Genomic DNA, 12,176 nt, shown 5'->3' with positions numbered 1-12,176 from the left:
CCAAAGTCTTGCACATATTTCACTACATTAGGAAGATAGACTCGATTCCTATATGTTTCACCAAGCAAATCATGTAAAGTGTGCAGACAAACGAGCAATTAGGACGATAAACTCAAGTCCTAAAATCACAAAATCACGATCAAAACAAGCATGCACCCCCCATTATACAACATACTCAACAATTCCACAAGAAATCATAATTGGGAGATAGACTCAATCCCTTTATCATTTAATCCATGGGAAACAACCAAGTTCATGCTCAAGACACAACCATTCACCAAAATTGATATTCACACTAGCAATTCACCACCAAAAATCATCACAACACAAAACATGCTAGAATTCAAGACATAATACCACAAGCCCATGAGATAAATCAACCAATTTCAAGCTCAAAGCAACCATTCACACCAAATCCTCTTGGAACTAGCAATTTAACACTAAATTCCTCACAAATTCGAAAATTAAGCTAGGCCAAGCAACAAACCATCAATGTCCATCCAAATACCAAGTAAAATCAAGAGAAGAAGAGGAAAATTCGTACCTTTGTAGCTTAAGAAGTCAAAATTTCGAAATTTCCAAAATTTACCTTGTTCTTGAGCAAATCCACCAATTGCTTGGTTCACAACTTAAATTGGGAGGATAGAATGGATGGGGTGTGTGCTAGAGTGATGTTTATGGAAGAAATTTGAGAGTGGAGAGTGTTTGAGGGAGAAAAACGAGAGAGAGGCGAGAAATTAGGGTTAGAAAAACCATACCTGCGTCGCCCTTTATACACGAGAGAAATGCCCGCCCGGGCGAGGAGACCGGGCGTTTTGCTCCAAAGCCGGGCGTTCTCACTGTGACCGGGCGATTTGAAGGCGAAAAACGCCCGCCCGTGGTCAAACACACCAAAATAAAAACCAAAACACACAAGCACACAAAAGCAACAAATGTACATACTAGGGCTTGCCTCCCCTATAGCGCAACTTTTTACCGTCGTATGCTCGACGCACTTCTAGCTCCACCTACTCGATCAAGCCAACAACAAAGACTTCGTCATGTTGCTCCCTAGTATAAAATTTCTTCAAGTTTTGACCATTGGCCTTGAATGTGCTTCCATCGGGTCCAAAGAGCTCTATCGTGCCATTGCTCATAACTTCCTTAATAGTGAAGGGGCCGGACCACTTAGATTTCAGATTGCCCGGGAAGAACCTCAACTTGTGGTTGAAAAGCAAAACGGCGTCTCTCAGGTAGAACTCACGCCTCTCGATCATCTTGTCGTGGTGAGCTTTCATCCTCGCCTTGTAGATGGAGGAATTAGCGTATGCTTCATTCCTAAACTCATCAAGCAAGTTAAGGTGAAGTATCCTCTCCTTGTCGGCCTTAGTGAAGTCCATGTTCAATTGCCTCACCGCCCAATACGATGAGTGCTCCATCTCAACCGGGAGGTGGCATGACTTCCCAAACACCAATTGATAAGGTGACATACCGATGGGAGTCTTGTAGGCCGTCCTATTGATGCACTTTTTATTAGCACTAAATAAACCTACAAGTATACAGAGTATATATAGTATAGCCAAAGGTCGCTACCGGATATCGAACACGGGGAAGGCAAACACAAAGTGTCTATCCTCTACTAAGACTCAATTACTATCTGGAAAAGCAAATAGGTTTTGAAAAACTTATAAAAACTAAAAACAATAAAAAAACATATAACAACTAAATGCAAATAAAACGCGGAGATAAGCGAAAGAGATAAGGGAATCCCAGGGATGTGCGTTTACAGTTATGGTTATACAAATTCCAACTACAATACCCTAGCACACTTTATACTTTGAAAGGACGAGTCACCTAGCTTATGCTCATGCGATACAAACGTTGATTACAAAATTAGGGTTTTCAATCCTAACACGTAACTCCAAAAAGCTCCTAAGACCCTTGAAAAGTCCTCACTCTCAATTAACAGTGTCGTTTTAAGGGAAGTTAACTGTAGCGTCTACTAAGTGAATCTAACTCGCTAGAACTCTGTCACAGTTATGAAGCAAGCTTGTGTCACTCAATCATGCAGCATCAGAACTACTAAGGGGAGAAACAAAGTAAAAACAAAACGGATATTAAATAGAAAAAGGAATTTGTATAACCAAAGTCGTTACTAACACACAGATTGAAGGGAAGACAATTTGAACATAAAACTAAAGCAAATAAAACTCGTTGGTTGAATCCATGTCGTTCTTGATGTTCTTGAAATCCTTCTCCAACTCCTTGTACAAGTGAAGTACTCTAGCTCTTGATCTTTGTGAATTATTTTGCAAGTAGAAGCTTTCTCATTTGATGAAGCTTGAGGTCTTATTTATAGAGGAAAGTCAATCTTTGTTGTAGAAGGAAAAGATTTCCAAAATATGGTAAATCAGGACGCAAATCTAGGACTTCTCGGATTCGTCGCCTTTCTCCGGCGGTCCGCCGCACCTTGGCCGGCGGTCTCCGCGTTGGACTCCAGAGAGTCTGTTCCCTCGGCGGCAGACCGCCGCACGACTTCTGGCGGTCGCCGGACGAGACTTCTCTGCCAAGCGTATTTTTCCGAGGTGGACCGCTGCATTGATCTGCCCGCCGGGCGCCGGCGGTCGCCGCAAACATCCGCGGCGGTCGCCGTCTGACTCCAGATTTCCAGACTTTGCGTTTTGGCTCCCTTTTTCGGCTCAATTATGCACGTTTCTCACAAAACACATCAAAATACCAAAATAGACAAAATATGCAAATAGTGGACGTGTAGAGTGACTTTGACATAAAAACCGGACCAAATAATGGCCTTAAATAGTGCAAAATCCGAGCATATCAACTCCCCCAAACTTACATTTTTGTTTGTCCTCGAACAAAACAATAAAGACACAAAAATAGGCGCACGGATTGCACAAGGACTAGACGTCATAATTGCCTCAAAAGATGAAAGAACAGATTAAACATGTATTAACGCAATCAAATCAAGCAAGGCTTATTAGTGCACTTTCATTACTAACTTGTGAAACACCTTGAATTCAAGCCCTCACATGTGGTAAACTTCCAAAGATGGGAAGTGTTCTATCACTCTCGAAGTGTATGAAGGTAATATGTATATAAGCACTCAAATCATGCATCATGCAATGTTTACCATAGGCTTGCTCAAAGTCTAATCCCTCCTCTACTAGATGTGATTAAGCATCAAAAGTCCGAAAGGTCTTTATCTTTGGTTGTAATGTAGACTCTTTGGTAGGTGAAGAATATTTGGCTAAAAAGTGACTAAAAATAAAAATATCCCAAGTAGAGTAAAGATAACTCCACTTTTCTAAACCCAAGACACTTTTAATACTTTATCTATTTTTTCTCCTTCAACTCATTTTCCAATCCTTTGATTATTTTCTTTTCTTCTTTTCACAACCTTTCACACTTTTTCTTCTTTTCTTTTTTTTTCTTTTTTCTTTCTTACACATCCTTTCTTTTCTTTTCTAAAATCAACCACGTATTTGGAATTTTTCTCAATTTCAAAACTTGTACTTTCTTTACATTAAGCACACTACTTTTATACTTTCACCTTATCTCTCCAATTCATTTAAAAAATAAGATAGTAAAATCTAACTAACCCAAGGAATTGTCCTCATTATGTTGGCTTCCAAAGAAAAGGCTTAAAGGCTCAAAATTGGCTCCAAAGGGAAAAAATATTTAATTTTTTTTTGAGATGGTCGAAAATTTTTGGATAAAAGTAGGCTAGAAAAGATGGTCAATCATCCTCCTAAATCAACTTAAACACTATGTAAACTTAGGCAAAACTGGAAGCAGGTTCTAGAAACAAATACATTAATGCATATAAATCACACAAGAATGAAATTTAGGCTCAAATTCTCACGAGGTATAGAGCATGATTCAAGGAGAACAAGTTCTTCATGTTAAGTTCACGACATGGATTCAAGAAGACATTTTTAGAACACAAAATTCTCCTACGGGGTTTTGAAAAACAAAAGCAAAAACTTTAAAACTAAAACCTAAACTCACGGTCCACCACTTCATCCCCCCAAACGTATTTACAACAAAGTGTAAAATAAGTTTGTAGAGTTGGTAGGGACGTGAGTGAGTGGCAGCCCGCCGCGGCATGGCCGCCGGTCGCCACGCAACAACAGATTGTTCCAGCGAGCAGGTGGCGGACCGCCGCAGCAGATGCGGCGGTCGCCACGAAGAGGTCAGAACCTGCGAAAAATTTTCAACGCACAAAAATTAAACTAAAACCAAAAATACTTAAAATTAAAACAAAAATTATCAAAAACATAAAAAGAAACTTTCTTAAAATATCCAAAAACATGGTACAAATGCTCATTTAAAGTCATTGAGCTTGACTTCTTCAATCTTGAGGAGGAGGAGGGAAACGGGCGTAGAGGTCGTCGAATGCACCAATAAAATAGGCGATGTCGCCACTCATTGTTTGGCTCTTTTGTCGAGCCTCGGTGGCAATCCGTTGGAGCTCTTCAATCTCACGACGGCGATGCACGTCTTCAAGCCTTTGTTGCTCCCAAAATTGTTGCTCCGCCGTGCGCCAATCGCCTTGAGCCTGTTGGAATCTATGCCGGTAAATGGACTTTGACCAAATTATAATTTCAATGAGACATTTAATTTGGTAAAATTAAATGATATAGCGTCGATCTATGTTCGGATTAGATGACCGTGGTATATTCATTTTCTCAAATCCGATTCCCGGTGAGTGAGAAATAATGGATTAAAGTTGTGCAAAATTGCAAACTTAATGAGCTATGAGAGAAGCTTAGGGAATAATTAAGAGAGTTAATTATCTCACATTGGAAGTTACAACCTTATTAAACTAGTATTTAATAAGAAGAATTATTACATGTTATAATTATAGTGGACAAAGATGGGCTGTAAGAGCCCACATGCGCGCGCCGTCTCCCCCGCCGCGAGTCGCGTGCCGCGAGCCCGCGCCCGTGCCCTTGTCCTTGTCCTTGGATCTTGGCAATTGGTCTTTGGGCTATTCTTTGGGCCTGGTCGTGGGCTTGGTGCTTGGGCTAGGCCCAAGGCTAGTGGGTCTAGTTCTTTTTAGACCACCACGGTTTCCACGTCAGCGAGCCAAGCGGGATGACACCTCGTCTGTATGACGCGGTAAGCCAATGTGGTTGACACGTGACAATCCACGTCATGAACGAATCTAGAAGCTTCTAGATTCAGACTCTCAGCTCTGTAACGACTTGTAACTCCTCGTAACCGACGACCATTACGGTCTAGCATTGATGACAACCATCAAGGTTGTGTTGACCCCTGCAGTGGGCTGAGCCTATAAATAGGCTAGTCATTCTAGCATTCTACACACTGAAAACTAGAATCTGCATCATACACTCTCTTCTCTCTCTGCATTGTTTTTCTGTCGAAAGCTCTGCCCTCTCCTCCATCCAGTTCGCCGGAGCTCTGTTGATTGCGGTGCTGCTTCATCAGAGACGCTAGCCGTTTTATCTTTGGGGACGAAATACCAATCCGAAGAGCACTACCAGGGTGTATCTCGTCTTGTGGAAAGAGGCCTCCTCGACTCGGCTATTTCCTTTTTTTCCTACGATTTATAGTTTTGATCTTCTTGTAATTCAGTTTCAGTTATTTCTCTTGTATTCCTTTTGGGTTGTATTACGCCCGACTTTTTATCTCTTGTAATCCAGAAACCAACAGAGCCGTCCATCCTTGGCGGTTGTAGGCGTTCTCCCTTTGTTGTTCCGCCCAACGGGTGTCCCAAGTGCTGGACACATTTTGTATGTAGGAGTAGATATCTCCTAGTTGGGTGGAGGTGTTTGCTTGAAACTCCTCATCGGGGTTCGGCCTTCCGCGGCGGCGGTTTGCTCTAGTCCGGCGGCGATGTCCCTCTACTTCCTCCTCTTCTTCTTCTTCTTGGTGACGTTGGGGCGGCGGTGGCGGCAGCACTTGACTCTCTTGGGCGTGCGAGTGCTCCCCTTCTTCGGTGTAGTGATCGATAGCATCGAAGGCAGAGTCATCATCGGCCTCAAAGATGGGGATGCGGGCCGGTATATTCCTCTTCCTAAACTCCCCGTTGATGGGGTTAGCCTCAATGGCTCTTTGGTGTGCCGAGGTGTTGAGCTTCCAATTGACTTGGTTAGCCCAAACATCGACCTTAGTCAACTGCGGGATGGGAACGGGGAAGTGATCCCCGGCCACTTGTAGGAAAAATCCTTGACCCCAATAGTCGGTCTTCAATAGCCCCACCGAGAAGAGCACCTCATAGGTGATAAAGCGCTCACTGCCATCTTCCGTCAATCCCACAAAAGAAACCTCCAAGTGCTCGGCGATCGCCGTGATCAAACCCCCACAACAAATAACGCCGCCATCCTTCTTCGTGATCCGGTCCACATAGATAGTAAAAAGGGTTTCATAGTCGAATCCCTTCTTGTTGAGGAGACACCATATCACATTCAACTCCGTTTGGGATACACTTCCCCCATCGACCCTAGCAAACATAAGTTGGGTCATAGCTCGGTGGAGGTACCTCAACACCGGGTTGCGGATTGAAGAAGACTTGGCATAGCCCGCGGCGTGCTCGTGCTCATTCGTCATCGCACCCCAAACCTCATCAATGTCATAATCATTATCGGTCTCGGGGTTGGGGTCGAAGCAATGGAAGATTCAGCAAAGATCCTCCATGGTGAGCGAGTGCCATCGGTTGCCTAAGCAGACATCGATGCTAAGCGGGATGTTTTGCCGGCGGTCCTTGGTGACTTTCAACGAGCTTAGGAACTCAAGAGTATACTTCCTAAAAGACGGCCACTTCCTCTTGAACATGTATCGAAGGTCGTTCCCGTCACCCACGTCACACAACGCCCAAAAGTCCTCCGCGATCCCCAAAGTTTGGAGAGGGCAATCGTGGGGGTACCTCGAGGGCGTGTCTCTCGCGCCAAAAACTTCTTCCACATAGCCTTTTGCTCGTCTGAGGCAAGGCTAATGCCATAGTTCTTTGCATTTTCGGGCTTCCCCTTTGATCCCATTTTCCTACAAAAGAAAAGTACAATACTTAAAAAGTATACCAACAATGGGAAATCAAAGGTTCCCCCAAACTTGCACTCTTATGAGCAATACCAATGAATCAACGTATAAGTGCAAGCTTAGGTGTTCAAAACTTCCTAGATGGTAGCATGGAAACATGTAGAACATAAACACCAAACTAGGAAACACAAATCCATTCCCCAACGTGAATTCATCCCCCATGCAGAGACGTATCAACAATAAATCAATACATATCATCAATCTCTATAGGATACTCAAGTATTGCAATTCATGGAAATAATAATAGCCTCACAATGCTATGAACATGATTGCAACATATGAACAAGTATAAACAAGAAGAAATCACTATTCACAAAGCTTCAAACTATCACCAAAACACAATATCACCATGGAAATCCACAAAAAAGTATACACAATCATCCCCCATCGTAAAATAAGAGTTTTCACCGAACAATTCATCTAAAACATGCCCAAATCCATGAAAGAAGTGAAACAAAACTCAGAGATTTAGTTAGGATTCATACCTTGTGTTGATTGAGAATTGGAGAAGAAGAACTCTAAACTTGGAGAGAATTGAGAGAATGATAGTGTGGGTGTGTGAAATTGGTGATTTATAAAGGTGAGGGTAGTGTGCAAGAAAGGAATTTGAGAAGGAATGGGAAAAAGAATGGAAAACTTACCTTTTAAAACAGCATTCCCGTCTCTGGACTGCGCGCGGCGGGCCGCCGCACGGGGCGTTTAACACAGCGATTCCTGGCGGGCCGTCGTGGCCCGTTCAGCAGTTCATTCGGCCCGCCCTAAGCCTGCCCTAAGCCCGACCTATCCCGCACATGTGAATACACGTGTGGCGACCGTCGTGTTAAGTGCGGCGACCGCCACGCGTTAAATATATTTTTTTATAAAAAGAACGAAAATAAAGAAAAGAGCAAAATTAAAGAGATTGGGTTGCCTCCCAACAAGCGCTTTTGTTTTTAGTCGTTAGCTCGACTTGAAGTGGCCCACTAATTGGTGGGGTCAGCGACCCGAGTGTTGAAAATGGGCATAGGGAGCAACTTGGTCTCTAGCTTCTTCCACCATTTGTACTTCCCCTTATTGGTCTTGATAACATAAATCTCGGGGTCCTCCTTGGGTGCTTTCTTCCTCTTTTGCTTCTTTTTCTGCGGGATAGAGGTAGATGGATTAGTATCTTCCTTTTTGGGAGAACGTCTTACCTCGTTTACAAAGTAGATGATGGAGGTAGTAGGATCCTCCACTTCAAAGGGATCTTGGGGTTTGGTCAAATCCGTGACCATGATTGCCCTACACTGCCGTTCCATCTTCGCCCGCTTTGCTTCCTCAAAGTTGAGCATCTCGCTCTCGATCTTATAGGTGGATTGGCTATAGTTATCGCTAATTGTGATCTCGCCACGACCTACATCAATCAAAGCTTTGCAAGTAGCAAGAAAATCTCTCCCTAAGATTAGAGGGACGTTCTTTTCTACTTTCATGTCAAGCACAATAAAATCGGCGGGGAAAATAAAATCATCGACATTTACTAAGACATCCTCAATCATACCTACAGTTTTTATGGACGAGTTATCGGCCAACCTGAGTGTTACGTCTGAAGTTTTGAGTGGCCCAATGTTGAGCTTTTTGTAGTACTTCAGTGGCATGAGATTGATGGAAGATCCTAGATCACATAGGGCCTTGTCAACCTTTCCCTCTCCAATCCGGCATCGGATAATGAATTGGCCCGGATCTCTCTGTTTCACTGCCTTTTCCTTTTGGATGATCTCGCTGCAATGATGTGGTAGCTTAAGGTCGGCTTTTGTCGGCTTTCTCTTCCTCATCACCGCCTCCCTTAGTAGCTTCGCATATTTAGGTATTTCATGCAACGATTCAACTAGAGGAATATTAGTATGAACCTTACAAAACATGTTCAAAAAATGTTTGAACTACTCTTCGAGCTTAAACTTCCTCTTTGGTTGAAAAGGTAGCACAATCCCATTGTGCCGCACGAGTCCTTGCTGAGTGCGTTCTTCTGCCTTGTCTGTGGCGGCCCGCCGTGGGGTGTGCGGCGGTCCGCCGGCGGCTGGGCAGACTCCACTCAGTGCTTTAGCGGCGGCCCGATGCAGTGGTTGCGGCGGTCCGCCGGCGGCTGGGCTGTCCCCATTTTTCTGCTTTGCCACCCACTTCTTGTTGATGCCATCCACTCGTGCGGCTGCCTTTGCCCTGTCCTCATCCAACTTCTTTTGGATTTGCTCCATTTGAGTGTTGATGTTGGCTATGGCAGTTGAGATCGTGTTCATTCGTTGCTCGAGGTTGTTTATTCTAGCTTCTACCACTCCGATCTTGGTGTCATTAACCTTCCTATCTTGCGTGATTACTTCCAAGATCCTTATGATGCCTTGGTCATACTTTTCCTCCTTCTTGGTTGTCTCAACTACTCATCCCTTGCTAACATTAAATCCTGCGGGGGGTTGCAAGTAATTATTGTTAGAATAAAGAGAGATTAGGATGAGGTCGGTTTCCATTATAATTATTGAAATTACTGACCCCTGATTAGGGCGATAATTGTTGTTGTAATTTCTGTTGGAACCGCCTCCTTGCATGTAGTTGATTTCCTCCACTATCGGGGCAGAAGTTTCGGGTTTAGAGACCGCTATGATAGAGGTCGGTGGAATCGGATCCTCCTTCCTTGATGTATCCATTTGGTCTACCCTAAATCTGAGCTCGACCAATTCCTTCGCAAAAGAATTTGCCTCTGCCTCTTCAATTGCAGCTATCCTGTTCATGTTATGCCTTTCTTTCGACCACCCCCTGCTGTTGGTGGCGAATTCCTCTATTACCGCCATGGCTTCTTCACCTGACTTCCTCAAGAATCCTCCGTTTGCACCTGAATCAAGCATAGGACAAATCTTCTCGTTAAACTCATTATAGATGATTCCTACCTGATAATCCACGGTGAAACAATGGTTGGGGCACTTTCGGAGAAGAGCTTTGAAATGAGCAAACGCCTCGTAGAGGGGCTCGTCATGGCCTTGGATGAATTGGAACATCTCGCTTTTGAGCTTCAAGATTGTGCCAGATGGATAGTATTTGTCGAGGAAGGCAGCTACAATGTCCTTCCATGTGGAGACCTTTTCTCTGGGCATGCATTCAAACCACTCTTTAGCAGAATCAGTTAATGAAAAGGGGAAGAGTCTTACCCTTATGGCATCGTCATCGACACCGTTTAACTTGAGAGTGTTTGAGATCTCCACAAATTTGGAGAGATGGCGATTGGCATCCTCTGTAGCCCTACCTGCAAAAGGAGTTTGCTCGACCCTTTGAATAAGGGGCATGCGTAACTCGAAATTGTTAGCGTCAATACGAGGTCCTTCGGGAAAAGTAATCATATTCCCATGATTGAACATGTTCATCACGGGTTGTATTTTCTGATTCTTCTTCTCCAAAGCCTCGCGGGCTGCCCTTTCCGCATCTCTCTCGTCCATTAGCAGCTTCACCATTTCTTGTGGCTTCTCAATGACTGTTCGGTCACCCATTGTTTTCCTGATCCTTTTTCACTTCTTATTTTCCTACGAGTTCTTTCAAGTTCTAAATCGAGCGGTTCTAGGTTGTCCTTCCCAGAGCGCGTTCGCATACAAAACCTGCAAGAATAAAAAATAAAAACAAATTAGAAATTAAAAATAAAAACTGAAAGCAATTAAATTCCAAAGTAGTAATATTATCCGTTTGAAGATATCACTCCAAAGTGAATTGTCTTCCCCGGCAACGGTGCCAAAAACTTGATGCACTTTTTATTAGCACTAAATAAACCTGCAAGTAAACAGAGTATATATAGTATAGCCAAAGGTCAGTACTGAATATCGAACACGGGGAAGGCAAACACAAAGTGTCTATCCTCTACTAAGACTCAATTACTATCTGGAAAAACAAATAGGTTTTGAAAAACTTTTGAAAACTGAAAACAATAAAAATCATATAACAACTAAATGCAAATAAAACGCGAAGATAAGTGATAGAGATAAGGGAATCCCAGGGATGTGCGTTCACAGTTATGGTTATACAAATTCCAACTACAATACCCTTGCACAGTTTATACTTTGAAAGGACGAGTCACCTAGCTTATGCTCATGCGATACAAACGTTGATTACAAAATTAGGGTTGTCAATCCTAACACGTGACTCCAAAAAACTCCTCAGACCCTTGAAAAGTCCTCACTCTCAATTAACAGTGCCGTTTTAAGGGAAGCTAACTGTAGCGTCTACTAAGTGAATCTAACTCGCTAGAACTCTGTTACAGTTATGAAGCAAGCTATATTAAATCATACAAGATTGTGTCACTCAATCATGCAGCATCAGAACTACTTAGGGAAGAAACAAAGTAAAAACAAAACAGATATTAAATAGAAAAAAGAATTTGTATAACCAAAGTCGTTACTAACACATCCCTAGAATCCTATGAGTTTAGTTACACATGATGAAATAAGCTAAACACATAGATTGAAGGGAAGACAATTTAAACATAAAACTAAAGCAAATAAAACCCGTAGGTTGAATCCTTGTCGTTCTTGATGTTCTTGAAATCCTTCTCCAACTCCTTGCACAAGTGAAGTACTCTATCTCTTGATCTTTGTGAATTATTTTGCAAGTAGAAGCTCTCTCATTTGACGAAGCTTGAGGTCTTATTTATAGGGGAAAGCCAATCTTTATTGTAGAAGGAAAAGATCTCCAAAATATGGTAAATCAGGGCGCAAATCTAAGGCTTCTCGGATTCGCCGCCTTTCTCCGGCGGGCCGCCGCACCTTGGCCGGCGGTCTCCGCGTTGGACTCCAGAGAGTCTGTTCCCTCGGTGGCGGACCGCCGCACGACTTCCGGCGGTCGCCGCACGAGACTTATCTTCCAAGCGTATTTTTCCGAGGCGGACCGCTGCATTGATCTGCCCGCCGGGCGCCGGCGGTCGCCGCACACATCCGCGGCGGTCGGCGGTCGCCGTCTGACTTCAGATTTCCAGACTTTGCGTTTTGGCTCCCTTTTTCGGCTCAATTATGCACGTTTCTCACAAAACACGTCAATATACCAGAATAGACAAAATATGCAAATATTGGACGTGTAGAGTGACTTTGACATAAAAACCAGACCAAATAATGGCCTTAAAATAGTGCAAATCCGAGCGT

General features: G+C 43.3%; 1 protein-coding gene across 1 annotated transcript; it reads right to left on the bottom strand.

Annotated features, from left to right (window-relative positions):
* Window positions 1-1,007: 1,007 nt before the first annotated feature.
* On the bottom strand, window positions 1,008-1,469 carry LOC125189486 (uncharacterized). Its single transcript, XM_048086760.1, has one exon. It carries the CDS (start codon window positions 1,467-1,469, stop codon window positions 1,008-1,010), a length of 462 nt encoding a protein of 153 aa, XP_047942717.1.
* Window positions 1,470-12,176: the final 10,707 nt, after the last annotated feature.

Source organism: Salvia hispanica, chromosome 5, assembly GCF_029641045.1.
Source record: "Salvia hispanica isolate PSC_SH4W2 chromosome 5, Shi_PSC_v1, whole genome shotgun sequence".
In the NCBI taxonomy this organism is placed as follows: Eukaryota; Viridiplantae; Streptophyta; class Magnoliopsida; order Lamiales; family Lamiaceae; genus Salvia; species Salvia hispanica.
The sequence above is the reverse complement of the archived record's forward strand: the minus strand, read 5'-3'. Positions and strand labels throughout refer to the sequence as shown.